At 35.6% G+C, this 23,298-nt stretch overlaps 1 protein-coding gene across 4 annotated transcripts in view; it reads right to left on the bottom strand.

Moving 5' to 3' along the window:
• The window catches only part of LOC150096530 (uncharacterized), a 295,354-nt gene that overhangs the window by 77,483 nt on the left and 194,573 nt on the right, over positions 1-23,298 (bottom strand). For all 4 annotated transcript variants that reach the window (XM_090408208.1, XM_090408206.1, XM_090408207.1 and 1 more), the window contains one exon: positions 20,699-20,871. In XM_090408208.1, coding sequence (XP_090264334.1) covers positions 20,699-20,871 — 173 coding nt within the window. The remainder of the gene's footprint in view (positions 1-20,698; positions 20,872-23,298) is intronic.

The raw sequence follows: 23,298 nt of genomic DNA, 5'->3' as shown, positions 1-23,298 counted from the left end.
TACGCAGTTAAGTTTGAAACTATGTGTGACAATGCGTGCACGTGTCGAGAAGATTCAGCCAGTATCACGGATACGTGTAGTATGCACACATGTTACATGATTTTTGCGCATATTGTAGCTCCGTTAAACTGAGTAAGTTGATTAAGTTTTTCCATATATCTTTCCGTATGGCACCCTGATTTCTGTTAAGGTTGTTACCGGTTCTTAATACCACTGCCGCTTTCTTGAAAATTCTGTAACCGTAATCATCATCCAAATACAGCATAGAGCAATTTTCCCAGACAATTACATGGTCGGAAGTTGCAAAGTGATGTGCTAAGCCTGAGGAGACTGTCCTGTTGTGATTGACATCCCCAACATGCTCCTTTTGTCTGATTTCCAGGCTTCTTGAAGTTTGCCCAATATATGAAAGGCCGCACGTACATGGAATTCTATAAACACCTGGATATTTGAAAAATGGTACACTACAGACATTACACAGTTGTTCAATCAGTGCCTTAAATCAAATTTCTTCAAAGTAAACAACACAGTTTACCAACAACTGAAAAGCCAAGCAATGGTAGCCCACTGTAACCACCTTGTGCAGACCTATTCATGAAAAAGTTGGAAAATGAAATTTTTACCAAAATTACACCTAAATCATCGATATGATGGAGATATGTTGATGATATTTTCATCGTTTAGAATGAAAACATGGAAAACCCACAGGTGTTTTTAGAGAGAATAAACTCTCTTCACAACAAGATTAAATTTACTCTAGAAGTTGAAAAAAAAACAGACAACTCCCCTTCCTAGACATACCAGGGAAAAGGCAGGAGAATAATGTTAAACTTTCTATATACAGAAATCCTACAAATACTGGACGTTATTTACATTATTCTTCCAACCATCATAGATCAAAAAAAAAAAACATAGCATCATTCACACGTTATGGCACAGAGCCAAAAAGTTTATTTCAGACAAAGAAGAGGTACAGACAGAACTTTCTCAAATTGCTATAACACTATCGCAGAATGGTTTTCCTACAAACATCATCAACAAGTTCCTGTATAAAGACAACCTCCAACAACAAGGAACAGTCACCCCAGTACGCTTCAACAGTAGTCATCCCATATGTAGATTCAGTCTCTTCTTCAAGATTAGCGAGAATGTTAAAATCTCATAACATCAGAGTGGTATTTAAGCCTACCACTACCATCAGACAAGTATTAAGATCTCTTAAAGACAGTGTACCATTTTTCAAATATCCAGGTGTTTATAGAATTCCATGAACATACAACCTTTCATATATTGGACAAACTTCAAGAAGCCTGGAAATCAGTCAGAAGGACCAAGTTGGGGATGTTAATCATAACAGGACAGTCCCCTCAGGCTTAGTAATATCACTTTGCAACTTCCGACCATGCAATTGACTGGGAAAATAGCTCTATGCCGTATTTGGATGATGATTACGGTTACAGAATTTTGAAGGAAGTGGCAGTGGTATTAAGAACCGGTAACAACCTCAACAGAAATCAGGGTGCTATACTGAAAGATATATGGAAAAACTTAATAAACTCACTCAGTTTAACGGAACTACAATATGCAAAAAATCATGTAACACGTGTGCATATAACATGTATCCATGATACTGACTGAAGCTTCTCAACACATGCACGCATAGTTTCAAACTTAACTACCTAACAGTTAGCAACGTTTCTGTATTCTCTCATATTTTTTTGTGTGCACTGTTCAGCCTTGACAAAGCTAGACAGTCGCTAACGAAACTATTAGGCAAGATTATATTAATAAAGTACCGATGGTCTCATAACCACAAAAAGTCTCATTTTTAAAATTAATTTCTCTCGAAGAAAAATATTCAAAATATTGGATCAGTTGAAAAATGGAGAAAAACCAGGAGTTTTTGCAGGGACTTTGAATTTAAATGAATCAACAATTTGAATAACCAAACAAAATGAACATAAAATTCGAGAAAGTGTTTATTGCTGGGTCAACGATAAGTGCAAAGCTCATTGCTCGTGTACGCGATATTGAAAAAATGGAGAAATCTCTAAAGATTTCGATAGAAGATTGCACCTCAAAAGAAAATTCCTATGGATGGAAATCTTATTAAACAAAAAAACTCTCAAAATTTATAAACATTTATAGTGCAGACCAGATGTTCAATGCGGATGAATCTGGGTTATATTGGAAAAAAACTGCAAAACCGCACCTATATTTCGAAAAATGAAAGATCAGCTCCTGGATTCCAAGTTTCTAAAGATAGAATTACTCTACTGTTTTGTAGTAATTCATCAGGTGATTACATGACAAAACCAGTGTTTATTAACCAATCCTCAAATCCTCGTGCTATGAAAGATTAAAACATGCACTATTTTATTTTGCCTAAAACATTTATGCATTATGTGCAATGAAGTTTAAGTACAATTTGTAATTTTTATACTATGTATTTGTTTCATAGTTTATGTTTTCTTAACTTACATGAATTACCTGAATTGAATAAAAATATATTTTTTTTGTTGGATATGTCATTGTTGTTTATATAATTAAAAAAAAAAAAAAAAACGATTTCTGAACATAACCCTACTTTTTCTATGTGATCTGAGACTCGCATAACCCGATTTATATAATGCGGCATTTCTGCGGAACCTAACATCCGTGTTATATGAGGGTTACCTGTACATAGTTTTAAATGGTCAGCAATTCATTATTCCGCTAATCAGACTTCAATCACACCTCTCATTCCCTGAATGATAACAAGAGCAAGCGTGAATTTCAAGACCAGCATGTGCCTCTGCATGCATATGAGCTTGGCCTGACCTAACCTTTGCTCATATAAAACAAGGACATCAACTATGAAAATCAGAAGAAAAATGCTAAAATGGTGATGATGGTTTGATCATTGACTACAAAAAAGGAAAGTTAGTGTGGAAATCAAGAACTGCCATTAGCCATAGTAGAAACTGGTATACAGACACTGCATAAGAAACATGCAGTGTCTGTAATCCTTTCTGTCTTGCTCGGGCACCCAACACCTGTTTTGCTAAGCTTTTCTATCACAATCTAAGTTGTTACACCCTGATACCTTAAGAATGTAGAATTCCCAGTTATCATGGTGTAACATGAAGAGAAAATAAAATAAAACCCCTGTATAAAAGCTAATAGATGAATTATTTAAAAGAAAGAAAGATATTCTTGCATCAAAGTAAAATACATAACAAAAAAAAAAGTGTTTGTTGAACTAACTAATAAAAGAAGGAATATATAAGTCTTGTGATAAAAAAATAAAATAAAAATTAGCTAAGTAAGACAGAAAGGATTAGTCATAAGAAATTGTGAGAGGCTAGAGATTAAAATATTAAGTAAATTCTTAAAAATTTGGAAAGGGAATTAATTTAGAGGCTAGCAAAAATAATAAACAATAGACTATTGCTCAGGGTCAATTCCCTAATTGAGACGTCGTCACGGGCTCGCCGACCAAAGGATGTTTAGCAGAAAAACGACACCCTAATTGGTTGGTGAAGTCGAATCAAGTAAGGAGAGGAGAAAAGAAATTAAAGAAGGTGCCGTTAGGTGTCAAGGTATAAAAGGGTTAGAAACCCCCCCCCCCCACACACACACAAAGGCTTTTTCCCAGATAGTTTCTTCACGAGCTCCTTCATATAGGTTTCACGTGGTTTTCCTGAATGGCGGGATTGGAGTTAATCTCCGTTGTCACAACAAGGAAACAAAAAGTGAGCGGGATTTCGATTCCATATTTCCTATGGTAAGAAACGAGGAATGCCACTTAGCTAAAGGAAAGAAGGTATTATCTATGTGTTTCATCATCCAGTGACAACTACGAAAAAAGGAAATCTGTAAAGAAGTCAGTGTCCACGTGGCGAGTTTCACAGCCATTGTATAGATGATTCTAAAAGTGTCCTTAATTCAAGTACGAAAGGTTAAGATCGCGTAAGCACAGTTTATTGCCAAAAGAACTTAGGAGTGACAGATTATAGGAGAGATCATAGCAGGATAGTACAATAGGAAAAAGGTAGAGGCCAATATAGAAAACTCAAGAGAAAAGGTACTGTAAAAATCTCGTGTTAACTGAAAATCGTCTGTAATTGTAATCATTATTCTATTATTGAACTGTTGAAGAGACTAAGGAAATTTATACTAGGACTTTAGTACATGACTAATTACAATGAAAGTGTGCCTGTTAATATTATATAAGTAATTACATGTCCTGAGAATTATGCATGTGTATTGTAACGTATAGGAAAGTTTAAATGTCAAAGTTATGTGTTACAGTGAAAGGATAAGTTAATCTACATAGTTTTGGATAGTTAAATAGAGTGAATTGATCATATATGTCCATGTGCTACAGCATATATTCAGACTAATATAGGGTTAACTAAGGTGTTAATTAGATCTGGGATTATACAGATGATTTTATGTGTTGAATTTGTTATGGCGGCATGATCGTAATACCCATATAGGATCTCAGCCAAATACTTGTGATTAGCTAATGTTATTTTGTAAATATTTTCTTAGAATTGAATTGAATTATATTAGAAATTGAATTGTACCATGCTAATGAGTTTAATAAACCTTTGTTCATTGATAAAACAGTTGCCTGAAATTGCTGCCCAATGCACCACTTGAAAAACGTATGAACCTATTCATGCGGGAAATTAATGTGTTAAAAAACGAGATAAAGTGTCACGACTGCAATATTGTTACACATTCAGACATATTTTAGTAATTGCTCCTTGTTTTTGTATTTAATATCTCAAACTATATGTCCCAAAAGGCGCAGCATAATATAAATATTAGGGAGACTAAGGGGAGAAATAGCTTAAATATTTGTATTTTGGGGTGATATCTCGTACATAGATAAAAGTTGAATATAGATAAGCAGAATTTCACTAGATAGAATAATAATCATAAATTGGGACACAACAAAGTAACTATGCTTACTTAGAATGTGATAGGATTACACATTGGATTAGCTCTGCTCACACATTCTTCAATGCTAACAATGTTAGGTCTAATATATTCATTTTTAACATGATTATACCACTGATGCCATCTGTTCACTCCACTAATTGTCCTCAGAACTCTTTTCTGTTGTCTCTAATATCTGATTATCTATTTTATTTTTAACTCAATGTTCACACGAGTAAGTTAAAATTGTTAAAAATGTACTTTGATATTGTAGATAATTTCTCTTATTTCATATAAATTTATTCAAATGGCTTCTCACCATACCAACTTTTTATTCTATTATCTATTTCTATATTTATTTACAAACTTCACTAAAAAACTGTATTACATAACCTTTGGAATAAGTATTTTAATACTTCTACAAGTTATCCACTGAGATTGAAGATGGTGTTTTTCATATTCCTGCATATTTTCATTGTTTATCTTCATACTAATCTAGTTATGGCAATTATTCTATTCACTTAAAGTCCTGAAGACTTAGACTAGATTTATTGGGTATATAACATCAACATAAAGTCAAAAAGCTAAGTTGAATATCTCCAATTTCAATATCAGGTTTAATATCACTTTCTTTCTTAATGCAATATATATGTGATCTATTGCTGGCTTATTTGGCTGAGCAGTTAGTGGATCTAAGAATGAAACAGGGGGTGCTTAAGGGTCAAAGCTGTATAACTGAGAGGAGACCTCCACATAGCCTTTAAAGGAATGCGGAGAACCGACCAGGGCTTCTGACCTAATGTCCAATCCTCACCTTCTCGTGGTGCACCCTGTTGGGTATCTACTTTGATACTGAACAAATGAGGATGGGCTGGCAATTTGGGATTTAGCCGACCAAATTGTATTCTTATTGGTTAAACTAAAATAAAAAATGATGGTACAACATGACAAAATTTCATGCCGGCTGGGGCGTCGCCCGGTTAAACAAGGCCCCCGTTGTTTTCGCCAGGGAACCAGGGCGAACAGCGAAAAGTCAGCTACTGGAACAAATCTGAAAACAAACCCCAACTCAACATCACCAGAGTTAAAGATCGGTACTATCAACGTAAGAAGCCTGAATGGCAAAGAAATGGAGCTAGCTGAGGAATTAGATAAGTACCAGATCGACATAATAGGGGTGACTGAAACAAAAAAGACCAAAACTGGTGAGATCTTTCTGAGCAATAAATACAAAATGTTATATTCAGGCAATAACAATCAAGGAAAAGAAGGAGTAGCCATAGTATTCAACACAAAATACGAGGCTAATCTTCTTGAATGGCAGTCAGTCTCAAGTAGAGTAATGTGGGCAAATATGAGAATGGGGAACTGGACAATGAGACTTATTTGTGCCTATGGTCCCACAGAAGGTTCTACTAAGGTAGAAGTGGAGGAATTTTTTGAGGCTTTAGAAAAAGCAACTGACACAACGAAAAAGGAAAAGTTGGTCCTTGTTGGGGATCTAAATAGTAGAGTAGGAAATGATTGTGAGACATACAAAAATATTTTGGGAAAATTTGGAGAAAAGAGCAAAGCTAATAATAATGGCAAATATCTGTTGGATTTCTGCTCAGGACATGGACTGGTTATTACTAACACCATGTTCCAACATAGAAATGTGCACAAATTCACATGGAGAGAAGAGGCTAGGAATAAGAAAAGTCTCATTGACTATGTTATTGTTGATAGTGATGTTTTCTCCCTGGTGCAGGACACCAAAGTGTACAGAGGATTTGAAATTGGAAGTGATCACTATTTAGTCTTGAGCAGGATAAAATTGAATTTCATATTGAAAAGAATAACATGTAAGAAAGTTTTAAAGCGAATAAAAGTTGAGCAGCTCTCAGATGTAAACTGTAGACTAAAATACAGAAATATTATTGAAAAGAAAATGAAAGAGTTTGAGAACAGGAATCAAACCTTGGAGATTCAGTGGCAAACTCTGAAGGAAACATTGATTGATTCTGCCAGAGAGGCATGTGGTGAGGTTGTGTGCAAAGATAAAAAAATCAGAACTCCCTGGTGGACACAGGAAGTTAAAGAGGCAGTGAAGGAAAAGAAGAAAGCATATCAAAAGTTCCTGGCAAATAAGTCAGCTTTTACTCTTACAGAATACAGAGACAAATGTAAGAAAGCTAAACAGTGTGTAAAACTAGCTAAACAAAAGTCATGGGAGGACTTTGGCAAGAATATAGAAAATAAATATCAAGAAGGTGGCAAAATATTCTGGAAGTTGTTGAAGAAGCTTAGGAATGGAGGAAAGAGTGCTGTAAAAGGAATTAGAGATGATAAAGGTGAAATGAAAACAGGAGAAAAAGATATCCTTGAAGTATGGAGTAATTACTTTGAAAAACTGCTAAATGAAACAAGCAGTGATGACAGCACAGTGATAAAAAACACTGACCAGGCATGCAGTCAGGAATACATATCCATACTTGAAGTAGAAAAAGCCATCAAAGGCTTGAAATGTGGAAAGGCAGCAGGAGTAGATGATATTCGACCAGAAATGCTGAAGTATGGTGGTATAAAAGTCTTACAGTGGCTGCACTGCATAGTTCAGAAAGCCTGGACAGAGGGACGAATTCCCGATGATTGGAGTAGAGCTCTCATAGTACCCATATATAAAAAGGGAAATAAAACTGAATGTGAGAATTACAGAGGTATTTCCCTACTGAGTGTTCCTGGCAAGATCTATGCAAGTATACTTGAGAAACGGTTGAGAAGAATTGTGGAAGAAAAGCTTGGTGGAGAACAAGCTGGATTTAGGCCAAATAGAGGCTGTCAGGATCAGATCTTCATTTTACGACAAATAGTCGAGAAAGCATGGGAATATAACAAAGATCTGTATTTAAGTTTTGTCGATTTGGAAAAGGCATATGACAAGGTGCCAAGAGAGAAGCTATTCAATACGCTGCAGTTATATGGTGTCAATGGGGCATTATATCAAGCAATACTTAGTCTTTATTTGAGTTGTAAGTCAGCAGTTAGAATTGAAGGAGGTACAGGAGGATGGTTTGATGTTGGATCTGGTGTGGGACAAGGATGTGCATTATCCCCTCTGTTATTCATTATCTATATGGATCGCATTGTGAAGGGAAGTGGTATTAAACCTGATATCAAAATTGGAGATGTTAATGTCAGCTCTTTGCTTTATGCGGATGATGTTGTACTTCTGAATAGGTCCGCTACAGGTCTGCAGGATTCTCTGACTAAATTGAATAGCGGTTGTAATAGATATGGTATGAAGGTCAGCAATAAAAAGACAAAGACAATGAAAATAGGCAGAATCATTGAAAATGTCAACTGTGTTGTGAATGGAGAACCTGTGGAACAAGTAAAACATTTCAGCTACTTAGGCACAATTTTTACTGAAGATGGTAAACTAAATATAGAAATAGACAACAGAATCAGCAAAGCTGGTATCGTGGGAAGTCAATTGAATAAATTCATATGGAATAAGAAAGAAATTAGTCGGAACACTAAATTAGCTGTATACAAGACTGTGTTCAAACCAATTTTAACTTATGGATCTGAGAGCTGGGTCAGAAGTAAAACACTTGACCAATGACTAGAGACCGCAGATATGAGAGTCCTGAGAAAGATTAGAGGCGTGAACAGATGGCATCAATGGCAATATCATATTAAAAATGAGGACATTAGGAAAGAACTTGACATTGTCAGCATCCAGGAATGCGTTAGCAGAGCTAATCTCAGATGGTATGGTCACTTAAATAGAATGGGAGAGGAAAGATTAGCAAAACAAGTGTTCTCTGCCAGGTTGGCAGGAAAACGACCCAGAGGAAGACCAAGATATAGGTGGATTGATACGGTACAAAGTGCCTTAGACGATAGAAATATAAGATCTGATAATGTTGGAGTCTTGACAAGTAACAGACTGATTTGGAGGAAAATTGTAGATAGGAAGTTAGTAATGATGTAATTTTTTCATGTAGTACTGTCATATCCTGTACACCCCTTGAGGGTACATGGCAGGAATTTGATGATGATGAAGAATGAAACAATAAGTGGTGGTGGAATTGTTGTGTGACTGGTTTAGGTGGTAGACAAATTTCATTATCCACAATGAGACCATTAATCTTATTATTGAAGACCTGAAGTGGGTTGATATAATTACATTTGATCTCTAGAGCAAGGTTTCCAAGATTAGCTAATCCTTAGCCTACTCAAGGTGCTAACAGAAATGTATTATACGCTAACTACAGTAAACTATCCATAATAACAAACAACTCCTGTGGTCTCTACAAGTTCTCTATAGTTAGAGTAGATTGTAGATGATGATGAGTAACTGTGGAGATATATAATAAGTGAGATAACAGTAGGATGTATCCTCTTCATACCTTGATTTTACATCAAAACATCAATCCATATTAACTGTTGACTTACGTTCAAACTCACCAACTGGAATTTAAATCCTGTTCACAAATATCTACAGGCTAATATTGTGAGAGGGGGGAGGGCAGAGAATTATGGAAATGCCTGGGTGAGGTATGGTAGAGACTTCACTTTCAATTCAATTAAAGAGTGCCCATGGCAGCATGGGCACCAATCTGCAATGACAGCTTTGTAGGAATCCTAAAAATCTGGCTAACTTGGTGAAATCCTGATAGAGAGAAGCAGCTCTTATCAGTACTACTGACTTAACATCCTAACTGGCCATGATGTCTATAGACGTTCAGCTAAATCTAGATATGATTCTATAACACCCATTGAATAACACGGATAAGAAGTACAATTTAGTCTCACTATTTCATTCACTGCAGCAAGTAGGGAGGTTAAGAGTTAAAATAAATAATGTTAGGAATCAAATGTAGGAACCAACATACATGATTACAGTTATTATAATTATATGATATTATTACAAGATGGAAGAGATTAGGGCCTCAACATCTCGTTTCTCAACTGAACATCAATGGTTCACAAATTAATAGCTTCAGTCATGCAAAGAAAGTGAAACAACAAACTGCTGTATATAGCTATGAAGAAAATACCAAAAATGAGAACTGTAAAATGAACTCCAATAACATAGTGTATGAACGTAATTTAAATAAAACCACGGGAAAGATTGTTGTTGGACTGAGTCGACTAGAAAATCATGAATAGGTTCTTATGGATAATTAAAACCAGAAGATTTGATAATTTAATGGAAAAGACAGTGAATATAAACATAATGGGAGGAATGGGAGTTGATCAGAAACTAGAGACAGAGTGAGAAGATGTGGTGAAGCTATCTGCAAGTACTTCATGATGTGCTCAAAAAAAAAGCAAAAGAAGCCTTTAAAGTTCTGCTGATCCTTTCTAGAACCTATTCATTCATATGTCCACCTTTTAGTATATGATATCCTCAACAGCCTTCTGTAATACCACATCTCAAATACAGCTATCTATGCCTAATCTTTGTCTGATGTCTTCTGAACAGCAATTCTTCACATTAATAATGGATCTCAAATATCTCAAAATAATGAGGTACTCAAAACTTGCTGACTTCCTCAATTCTTTCTTCATCAAGGTACACTTGTTTCTCAGGAGCTTCACTGTCTATATTTCCTTTGAGAACAACAATCTTTGTCTTGCAAGGATTGAGCTGAAGTCCTCTGTTCTTACAGAGCTTGTTAACTTTGTCAAGAATTTGTCTTAGAACTCTTCCTTGTCATTAGAAAGATGAACTGTATCATCAGTGTACCTTCAATTACTGATAAATTGAAGTGTGAAGAATCTACCACTTATCTTAATTCCTGTCTTAAGCTCATCCAATGCTACATGCATGATGTCCTCAGCATAGATACTAAACAGGTGAGGAGAAAGTAGGCATTCTTGCCTAACTCCCTTTCTAACCTGAAGCCAATTAGTTAATCCAACACCTGTTCATACTGTGGCTTCCTGCTCACTGTACATTGTCACTATCAGGTTGATAGCAAGTTAGTTATCAACCTGTTAGTGTGTTGAGACCCACTATTTTCATACCTTTGGAATACATTCGCACATCGATGTTGTTAAATATCTTTTGGTCAGTTCCTACATGGCATTTCTCTCTCACCCTTAACACCTCACTCCATGCTATAGATCTAAGCTATCTCCTAAATTTTCATTATCACCAACCTTGTAATTCCACATATTTCCTCACAGAAGTCTTCACATAACTTACCACAACCAAGGTGATCACTTCACGATCACTCTCTCACCAACTGGAAGGAAGTGTGAAACCCCACTCACAATCATATCCTGTGATGAAATGATCGGATCTAAATCTCTCAATCCTCGTGTGCTCTTTTTTACATATTACCTAAGATAGTTGTATCAAGAACTCAAGAAATTCATTTTCCTTATTCCCAAATACTATCTCTTCATTCCAATCTATACTGCCATAATTAAAATAATCACTGATGTGACAGTAAACCTAAATAAATATAAAGTCACTGCAGCTGAGACACAAAAATCACAACCTCCCCTCTTCCCCCCAAAAAATTAAATCCAAAAACTTACAAAAACATTTTGTCCACATATGTGGTATAAACACCAACCCAAATTATGTGTATCATCATCTGCAGGCATTGAAACCTGATCTGTTTTTGACCGAATCCCAAAACTCTGCCACAACCAATGTCCATCTTAAATGTCCAAACTACACCATGTATGATACTCAAACTACACTCTGTATAATTTATTCTGCAACAAGGGTGGTACTTTTTGCTTTTGTGCATACTGCTGATATTCCTTGCCAGATGATGTATAATCTTGAATTTTCTCTCTCTCTCTCTCTCTTTTTTTTTTTTTTTTTTTATCTTCTATGGTCTAAAACTTCCTCGCCTCATTATATATCATTCATCTGCTGTCCACCATTCACCCAATGCAAAAAATCATTCCACTTCTTTGACTACTTATTCCTGAAGCTTGATTTCCTACAATACAAATTCACCAACACTGAAGTTATCTTTCTGAGTGACTTGACTTTAATGTCCACAACTCTAATTGGCACCCCCTCCCCTTTTTTTTTTTTAAAAAAACTGTACAAATGAAACTGGAAGAGAAACAGAGGCATTTACTGTAAGCAATGATGTAAAGTAAATTTCCTGGCAATCCTCTCTGTTCACCTAACACTCAATCTTTTATTCACCAGTTCTCCTAACTACACTAGTGAGGTAACTCCTCCTCTTTGTAATTCTGATCACAATCTCGTCTAAGTTTAATCTCTAGTGGAATGCCCTCTTTTTAGCCCTTCATACACTTGCATACAAATGGAAAGATCTCCATAATTTTATCCCCACTTTCTGTAATCAGATTACTTTGTTCTTAGATCCAAATACTTGTAATCTTGTTGCTGAAGTTACCCATATTGAAATGAAGGTTTCATTCCTCGCTTTGCTCAAAATTCCCAGTTAAGGTTCCCAAAAAAAGTGTGCTTGTGCAAAAAATTATTTTATGTTGCTCCCACCTATGAAATGTTATTTACAAACCCATACTACATTATGTACTATGGATGGGCAAAGGATTTTTTTTTTTTCTGTTTTTATCAAATTTATATATATATATTTTGTATTTTTAATTTTTTAATGTAGTCTGAAAACCTTGCTGTTGAGACTAAACATGGAACTTTTTCAAGCCACTTCAGGCCCCTCCAATAAGTGAGGAAGTGGTCTTAAACCAGACAATGAAATTCATCTCCCACGTAAAGACACACATCCATGCTTGTGATGAGATTCACACCTTTGGCCTGTTTTGACTGGAGAGCAGGTATGCTAACCTGGCCGGCCTTCTTGTAAGTGGCTTGAGACAAAAACTCCAGCTTCATTCGCAACTTACACTGAAGCTGCAACACTTGCAGAACTATAATCAACAAGGCTAGGTCTGACTTTGAAAGGGATAAACATAAAAAACTCACCACCTGTAACACTGGAAGTTATGCCTTCTTGTCCTTTGAAAAATTAATTGTGCACAAGTGTTGTCTATCTGTGCTTCCACTTCTTTATCATCCTAAAGCAGTATTGCTGACCTCAAGTCAACTTTATACTTCTCATCTAACCCCTGCACTGAAGAGCAAGGCAAATTATCTCCTCCCTTATCTAGAATATTGCATTGCATGCCTCCTGTGATCTTTTGCCAAAAAGAGAAAAAAATCTGAAAAACCTAGATACCAAAGATAAAGAACAGGTGTTAATTCAGGAGCTCCTGAACTAATGTGTCTTCTTTTATCATCTACACTATTATACTCAGCTGGCATCCACCCTGCAAATTATCAACCCGCTCTCATCTCAGAGTTATCTAAAGTAATAGAGAAAGTCATCAAAAGTCAATTTCTTCAAACACATGGAGGACTGTCACCTAATCAGTGACCACCAATATGAATTTCACCATCAAGGCTCACAGCAGATCTCTATACCAACATGCCTTCCCCCCCCCCTCCCTTTGTAAATGGATCTGCAAATTTTCGCTCAGGTCATTCACTACAGTTAATGGTGAAAGGTGTATTCTCTTGAGATTTTTCCTATTAATGTAAGTGCTCCTCAGGGCTGTGTTATTTCACCCATCTTCTTCCTCATGTACATAAACATGTTTGCACCAACCTCAAACCATATTCATAGATTCTGCAGATTACACACACTACTCATACAACAAACATCATATTCTTGTTGAGAGGCTTATACGTTGGTTAAACATGATAACTTATATTTAAGGAATTGACAGTGTATACTAGAAATATAAATTAAATAAACTTTAATATATCCTTTCCGATATTTCGGCAAACGTCACTTTGCCATCTTCTTGGGAACTTAATATAAAGACATGCACACAAGTACTACATAACGGCAAATGAGAACTGAAGCTAGGACGCTAACGTTTTCCTAAAGTCCTGGTGGTGCCCCCTGGCGGGCTATATTGGTGGTTCTTGGCCTTTGGGCTGAAGTTCTGATAATTGTTTCCCAAATTTGGGGCAGTCTCATGCATCCAAATTTGTTGAGGTTTGGCATGTTCCTAAGGGCTGAGGCTGATTCCATGAATAGTCTTTCATACTTGAACTTGCTGCGGTGTATGACTGTGGCTTTCTTCCATCTTATTCTGTGGCGAGTATCCAGAGCTTGGTCTGCAAGCCCAGAGTGGCTGTACTGGTGAAATCGGATGTAATCCTTGTGTTCTGAGATTCTGATATTTGCTGTCCTGCCTGTTTGGCCAAAGTAAGACAATTTACAGCTACAAGGGACCTGGTACACACCAGGTAGGTCTAGGGGAAGTGGTTGATCTTTAGTGGAGCGGATAAGGGATGCCAATTTTCTATGTGGTCTATAACAAGTGGTTAAGTCGTGTTTTCTTAAGATTTTGTTGATTTTTTCCGAGGTGCCTCGGATGTAGGGAATGGTGATGGATTTAGAGTAATCTTTTTTGTGAAGGGGAGGGGGTGGTGGGTTGTGGATAACTATTCTCTGGATTTTTTTTTTTTTTTTTTTTTGGGGGGGGGGGGGGGGTAGCCATTGGCTGAGAAAGTGTCATGGATGTGATTTAGTTCAGTGGTTAGGGCTTGATCATTTGAACATATTATTTTTGCCCTGTTGAATAGTGTCTTAATAACTCCATATTGTTGTGAGGGGGGTGATGGGATTGTTGGTGAATGTATCTGCCTGTATTGGTGGGTTTTCTATAAACTGAGAAAAACAAGGTTCCATCAGGTTGGCGGGTGACTAGTGTGTCTAGGAAGGGGAGGTTATTGTTTTCCTCTTTTTCCAGGGTGAACTTGATTCTAGGGTGTTGGTTGTTTAAGTGTGTTAGGAAGGAGAGGAGTGAATCCAGGCCATGTGGCCAAATAGCAAACACATCATCAACATAGCGAAGCCATATGGTAGGTTTTTGTGGGGCTGAGTTCAAGGCTTTTTCTTCAAAGGTCTCCATAAAGAAGTTGGCCAAGGGTGCGGAAAGTGGTGAACCCATGGCTGTCCCCTCTATCTGTTTGTAGAATTTTTCCTGCCAAACGAAACAGCCTGAGTTTATTGTAAACTGAAATAGGGCTGAGATATCAGGAGGAAATTTAGCTTGGATTAGCTCTAGGGTTTCTTTGAGGGGTACATTCGTGAATAGGGAGGAGACATCAAAATTGACCATTATGTCATTATGTTGCAGTGTAAGGTTTTCAATACTGGCTTTGAAGTGGGCTGAGTTTTTTTATGTGTGATGGTGTGTTGCCAGTATAGTGTGAGAGCGCGTTGGCTAAATGCTTGGCTAGTTTGTAAGTGGGGGAATCAATGCCATCCACTATGGGACGTAATGGCACATTTTCTTTATGTATTTTAGGGAGCCCATATATGCGGGGGGTCTAGCGTTATAGGGTTTTAGTCTGTTGGTAACCTCCACAGGCCAAGAAGTAACCTTCTTAAGGAGCCTATGTCTTCTAATTTCTCAGTTGGTGGGATTGTAATTAATGGGGAGGTAAGTGGATCGATCTAATAGCAAAGCCTTGAGCTTACCTGTGTAGTCATTAAGGTTGAGTACCACAGTGGCGTTCCCCTTATCCGCTTTGGTGATCACTATTTCTTTGTTTCTCTTCAATTCTTGTAGTGACTTGTATTCACTAATAGATATGTTGGATTTTGGAGGTTTTGCTTTTTTGAGAACACAGGCTACATCCAATCGAATATCGTTGGCGATATAGCTTGGAAGTTGGCAAATTCCGCGTTCAATTTGGATCATTAATTCCTCTGCCGGTAATTTTTTAAGAGCAATGGCGAAGTTGTGACCACGTGATAGAGTGTTGAGTGCTTCAGGCTTCAAGATAACTGAAGAAAGGTTAACTACATCAAATTCTTTATTAGCTGCTGTACACGAGACGTCATGTAGGACTGACCAAAGCTCATGATTAAGCGTATGTGAAAGCTCATTCTCTAGAGCTAAAATAGCTCTGTTTATGTCAGCTAGGGAACCCCGTGTATCGGTAATTTGCTCCCGAAGTAAAGCTTGGCTTGCCCGGTTGTAGATACGGAGAGCTTTCTGTGAGACGAAGCAGTGTTTAAATTTTACACAGTTTGGGATAACTTGATTATCCTGGCAGCGTTTTAAGAATGCCAGACGGTTAAGTTGTCTGGATAACTTAAGCTTCAGTTTGCCGTAATGGCGGGCCTTGCGTGCGAAGGAATCTCCGTGGATGATCATTATTCTTGTGGAGAGGCTTATACGTTGGTTAAACATGATAACTTATATTTAAGGAATTGACAGTGTATACTAGAAATATAAATTAAATAAACTTTAATATATCCTTTCCGATATTTCGGCAAACGTCACGTTGCCATCTTCTTGGGAACTTAATATAAAGACATGTGCACACAAGTACTACATAACGGCAAATGAGAACTGAAGCTAGGACGCTAACGTTTTCCTAAAGTCCTGGTGGTGCCCCCTGGCGGGCTATATTGGTGGTTCTTGGCCTTTGGGCTGAAGTTCTTCTGATAATTGTTTCCCAAATTTGGGGCAGTCTCATGCATCCAAATTTGTTGAGGTTTGGCATGTTCCTAAGGGCTGAGGCCGATTCCATGAATAGTCTTTCATACTTGAACTTGCTGCGGTGTATGACTGTGGCTTTCTTCCATCTTATTCTGTGGCGAGTATCCAGAGTGTGGTCTGCAAGCCCAGAGTGGCTGTACTGGTGAAATCGGATGTAATCCTTGTGTTCTGAGATTCTGATATTTGCTGTCCTGCCTGTTTGGCCAAAGTAAGACAATTTACAGCTGCAAGGGACCTGGTACACACCAGGTAGGTCTAGGGGAAGTTTTTGATAGTTCTTTCTCATAGACTGTCAGTTTCTTCATTGTGCCTCCTCTAAAGATATTTTCATGGATGTTGTTCAGCAAAACTGGCATCCATCATGTCCCTCTTTTCTGCTAAACCTACAGCAACATATGCCCAACATCCTTTTACAGTTGAACTGCTTACTCATTGAACCAGTTACTCCCAGTTGTCTTTCATTCCATCTATCTCAATTCTATGGAACAGCCTTCCCCCTGAAGTATTCTTCCAAGATCTGTGTGTTAAGGCTGAAGTGCTAAGAGAAATTCATGTTAGAAGTTCAATGGAATGAAATAGCACCAGGAAAGGATTAAAAAAATTACCTTTAATTTTTTTCAATATTTTGTCTCCGTTACAGAGACATCATCAGGAAGTACAATGTGTGTTACACAGAGAGAGAGAGGGGGGGCAACACAAAAATAAGTGACACACACATAGAACTAGAGTCCTAGCTAGGTGGGGGAGCCTATATGGACACCTTCTGGCAGCCTAGGATGTAAACTAAGATCTCAAAGTAAAGGTTGGTTGATTGGTAGAGCCTCTGCTAAAAAAGTTAAGGAAGTTGAGCACGGTTAGTAGTTGGAAGGGAATTTAATCGTTAGATGCTGTTGGCACACTCTCACTCAATGAGTCTTTGGACTCCCTGGAGGTGTCACATAATAATAATAATAATAATATTTTGGGAAGTTTTATGCAACCGTCCAAAATTCATCATACATAAAAAGCTCTTTCCATTTTAAAAGTTTTATAGAAAATTAATTGTTAATAATGCTGATATTCTAGTGAGCTTTGACATCACCTCACTGTTTGCCAACATTCCCTTAAATTACACCTTATTACTTTTAAAAGTTTTTCCTCTTGATATCAAACATCTATTTTCCTTTCCTTTTCTATCCATTCTGGATATTTCTCTTGGAAGAACAAAATTCAAAAATAGATAGACGGTACCTCCAAGGGTTCTCCTTCTCATCCCCCTGCCAATTGTTTCATGGAAGATTTTAAAAAACAGCTCTTGACTCAGCCCCTCTCCAACCTTCTATCTGGTTATGATATGTAAATGTGTTTTCCATTTGTAATACTTCAACATCCCAGTTTACATCCTAGTTGGCCAAGAATCAATTTGAAAAAGATTGCCCTGATCCATTGCAATAAATTTAGAAGAGAAACACTTTGTTTTAAAAATTTTTGATGCTCTTAAAAAACAGCTTAACTGGAATCAATATGGTTGCATAAAACTGTACTTTCCAAAATATGGGAAACACTAATACTTCTATATCACAGTTTACTTCCTTGGTCGCTAACAGGTGTCCACAGAATTCTCCCCCACCTAGCTAGGACTCTAGTTCCATGTGTTTCACTTAGTTTTGTGTTGTGTGGGTGTGTATATTACAAGTGTCATACTGTACTCCCTGATGATGTCTCTGTAACAGAAAAAATATTAGAAGAATTAAATATTATTTTTAATCCTTTTCCAGTGCAGTTTCTCCATTAAACTTCTAGCATGAGTATTCTTCCAAGAGTACAACCTCCAGCTCTTTAAGAGAAATATCAACAGTTTTTTTCCTCCCCCCTTTCAATGTTTAACCAATACACAAGAGGTTGGTTAATCAGCCAATAGTATGTTAGTAACATGTATGGATAGTGTAACTGATTACTCTGTTCTTCACCTTAGGCTTTGAAGCCTATCACATGTGGAAGTGATATAAAAAAAAGCAACAAAAAAACTGAGAGAACAAATGGCATTTTTAGCACATGTGCGTGTGCCCAGCTGAATTATGTTCAGCTATATAAGGCTGAAACTATAAAGAGGTTAAACCAATTTAACTTATGGATCTGATAGTTAGGTTTGATCACTGATACAAGTGTTCCAGGTAAAAATTAAAGAAATATTAGAAAGGAACTCAACATTCTTAGCATTCAGGAATGTGTGAGACGAGTTAATCTGAGGATGATATAGTCACTTAAACAAAATGGTAAAGAGTAACAAAATAGGTGTTTGATGTCAGGATGCCTAGAAAAAGACTTTGACAAAGATCAATCTAGGTGGAATGATGCAGTGAGACGTGCCATAGAAGATCCAAATACAAGATCTGGCAATACTACGGTCTTGAAAGTTAACAGACTAATTTCGAGTAAAACTGCCAGAAGTTAGCGATGATGTAAACTTTTCATGTAGGAATATCACAGTTTCCTATACAACTCTTGAGGATACATAATTTTGAATCTGATGATGATTGGGAGGAAAACTGCTGATAAGAAGTTTATAATAATGTGAATTTATCATGTAGTACTATAATAGTATCCCACACATGTATCTACCTTGTGATGGTACATATCAAATGAATGATGATATTTTGATTGTCACCATGATTTAAATGCAAATCTTCAAATCCGGAGAGAGAGAGAGAAATCATCCAGTAATTGCAAACATTAGACTTGGTAAATATGAATGACTGAAGTGCAAGAAAAATGATTTGATAATAACAAATGCCTTCTTTAAACAACTAAAAAGAGGAATACATACTTGATCAATCTCAGATAATAAAATCTCGAACCAGATTGATTATATAATGATTACAAAAAGCATCAAAAATTATTGTGCAAACAAAAATTTACCCAAGAGTAGACATCACTAAGATAGTAATTTTTTTTTCCCTGTTCAAACTAAATGATAATCACTTCCTATTTCAAATCCTACATGTGATTTTATATCTGAATCTGTCTGAAGATATCACCATTTTGTGAGCACTCTCCATGTGAATTGTGCATACCCTTATGTTTTGAACACGATGTTAGTAATGACTAACACCATTTTCCAAACATAATGACTAACGACAGAAATTGGTTTCCATTCTTCCTGTTTGTGTAATTATTCTTTCTTTTTGCATTTTGTTGATAAGCTTTTGCCATTCCATTTTCCAGTGGGCTATCCATTCATTTTCTGATTGTAAGGCATATTTTTAATCTCATCCAATTTTCTTTTTTTTCACAGTTTTCTTAAGAGCTTACATTTCTCTAGTAACGTTCAACTATTTCTGCATCTTGTTTCAGATGCATAAGTTAAAACTAGTCTTAGTTGCAATATTTACATTTTTATTTTAACATACTCCCTCATGCTGACTGACTTAGTAGGAATTTTTTTTTTTTAATGTTTTTTCCCTGAATGCTATCTTCTTAAATCATCCCAGGAGGCCCATCTTTTATATCTTAGTAGACAACTTTGTAATTGCTTGCCTGAATCTGTCAAAATTTTCTGGGCTAGTCTCAAGTATTATAATCAATAGGACCATGTTTTTTTTGTGCTCCATCCACTTTAATTTATATACTTTGTTATGATGGAACAATATAAAATAAATATTCATGTAATCCAAGTTTTTACCATTATTACTGCTGTCCTTTTTCTTATTCATTTGTTTGTCTGAAAAAAGACTCAGTTTCATCTTTATTTCATGTGAGTTCACATCTTAATAACTCAAAGATTTTTTTTTTTTTTTTTTTTCATTCTTGCCACCTTGACTTAGACTAGATGCCTACACCCTACACCTTCTATACAACCTCTGAAGACAATTGGACTATCCCCCACCCCCACACACAGTTTATGGTTAAAAGAAATTCTGTTTCTCATTTCCATGTCATATCAGTGAGCCCAACTTTTAACCAAATATTACAATGATTCATAAATTTAATTTTATGAAATATAATTATAGTGATTACATTACTTAAAAAAATGTCAGTATTCTATCATAAGTCACACAAAGAATAAAACAAATGTTTTAACTCGAAATGGGCAGGAGGAAGAGGATAATAAAGCTAAAATTAGTATTTTCAATTAGAGTTCTATCACCACAGAAAATGCAACATTTTCATTTTTTTTTTTTGAAGAATCTTCACAACTATTTGAGAAATTTTTTTTCACATAAGAAAAGAATTAGCACATTAAAAAACTTACTAAAGCATAAACTTCAAAGGCAACAGAGAAATCATTTTGTAGTTCTTGAAATATTATGTGGTTTGTAAAACAGAGGGTACCAGCTGTGATACCATCTTGTGTTGACAACATCTCAGTAGATATCACTTGGGCTCTATGACGAATTAAACACAAGAAATAGTGAACAGTTTCACCTGAAATTAAATACGTTATTATTATTATTTTAAAATACTCGATTTTACTGAAAGTCTACCAAGTATCAAAGAACAAAGCATGAAAGACAAAGCACATGTTTATTTCATATAGACTATGATTTCTTGCTTAGCAAATAAATGGCATTCATGAAAAGCTTCAGTTATGTGATCTTTCATTAAACATATATTTTAACACTGACATCCACTTATTTGAAATACTGTTTCTCCATGCAAGAATTGCAATAAAAGTATTAAACTATATGGTATACAATGAATGCATTTTTTGTATAAATGTTAATTAATATTCATGTTATGTGTTATCACTGAAGAAGTTCATACCTTTCTATGAACTAATTATGACAAAATAATAAAAGAAAGTTATTTCATACAAAAAACACTCGCAAAAGCTTTAAAATTAAAAGCATTCTATATGAAATGAATGAAAGTGCTCTGATCTTGTTAGCCTCACTATTAAATTTATGAATATATCATTTCAAGTCAAATTTTTGTAATTTTGTTCTCAAGTTTTGTTAAGAAATGATGTCCATACTTCTTTTATAATAACATGAAGCTACTTATCAACTAATCATACCTACCAGCCATTACAAGAATCCGCATAATTTTATTCCAAAACTGTGAAATTATAAACAAAATAGTTATCAGAATGTGAAATAATTTTTACAATAGCTACAATTGTCATATTAATGACAACTGTAATGCAATTGTCATTAATAGTAATTAGGTAATGCAAAAGACGCGAGTTGATGTGATATGCCAGTACAGATAACTATACAGATAATTTCATTTAACAGGTACACGTCAGGGCGATCGGGAACCCTCTCACCCCCACTCTAACCATCTGGCAGGACGAGTGAAAACACTGCACCCCAGGGTAATTTAATACTTACATATTGGCAGAAGCATTCGAATGTAAGCAAAGCTGGAAACATTCCATCTTCAACACACACTATATTGCATAAGCAAGAAAAACAAGTAGTTTTACTGTCTCACTAAATACAGTATAGATACATTTACAGTCTATGTACTATATTCAGCAACAATTTGTGTAGAGACAACATAATGAAAAACACATCCCCCTCCAAAACATGGCTCCAGAAATACAACCTAAATCTACCAGCCAGAAGAAAAAAGTTACTCGCTCTAGCTATTGGTCTATTTTATATCAATATTGTTATAGGTGATGTTAAAAAAAAAATGTTATGTTGACAAAACCAAGTAATACATTCTTTAATTCTCAATATACATTGCATGTAATTAAACAGAAACTAGCTTTTCTTTAAGGTGGGTTTAAAATGTGCCACAATACAGCTCATCACAAGACGTTTGTGTTTTCTTCCATTTACTGTTCACATAATGAAGGGTGGATTTAAATAAATTATCCTTAAGCAATAATTTAACAGGGAAGATAAATAATAAAATTTACAAAAACAAGAAAGCAGGTAGCACACAAAGTGGAGCCACTTTTCACGATGCACTCATGCACCATTTATCTTGTAAAGACAAGTCAAAGACGTCTTTGCAAGATAATTTTATTTTTTTAAATAACAGTATTATAAAAGAATCTGATTATGTACAATTTTCAAGCATTCAATTACAGTGAGCTAATTCATGTTGAGATGTGAAAATAAGCTTAGGACAATACTATATTACAAATGTGCACCTACTTAAGGAATCAAGGCATTGGAAAAATAAAATGCAAAATCTACTACAGTGTTTAATTAGATTGTACCAATCTAATTTAATTAATTTGTTTAATTTAATTTGTGTTTATAAGGACCAGTTTATTTTGTTAATGAAATTATGAGAAAACTACAATTATTATTTTTTTAAATAATATGTACAACATATGTAATAGGCAATATGTATATACATAAGTTTAATACTGAACAAAATGAATGCACTGATTCGATAAAAAAATTCATTTATTGAAATTGATAACTGAAATTTACTTTAAATGCATATAAGTTATGAAAAACATATTTTCTCTCACTATTCAAGTCAAGTGTATGAGATTTACTATTTTCAAGTAAAGTGCTGTAACTATTACACATAACAGTGGTTCCTTTTATCACTTCATGACTGAAATGTAAACCAGAAGTGTGTCACATAGTAGAGCACGTGTGGAGTGAAAAGAATCCTATATATTGCTAAGAGAAATGAGAAGATTTTTGGAACTTGAAAGCAGATATTTATGAAGTCTTTCATTTAATGTTAGCAATTGTTATGTGGAAAAAATATATGGCAACTTGAGTTTTCAATTAGTATGAAAAAAAAAATGAACAGTCTTTTATGTAGAAAGAAAATAAAAACTCCGGAAGTTAAAGGAGATAAAAGGCAGAAAGAAACTAAAGATGATTGGCTTATGTTATGACTTCCAGAGGAAACCAGCAACTAAACTTGCAGATA

This window comes from Typopeltis vanoorti, chromosome 18 (assembly GCF_054136105.1).
Source record: "Typopeltis vanoorti isolate ZY-2024b chromosome 18, IOZ_Tvanoo_1.0, whole genome shotgun sequence".
Taxonomy (NCBI): Eukaryota; Metazoa; Arthropoda; class Arachnida; order Uropygi; family Thelyphonidae; genus Typopeltis; species Typopeltis vanoorti.
Note: the sequence above shows the minus strand (reverse complement) of the source record. Positions and strands in the feature narration are given on the sequence as shown.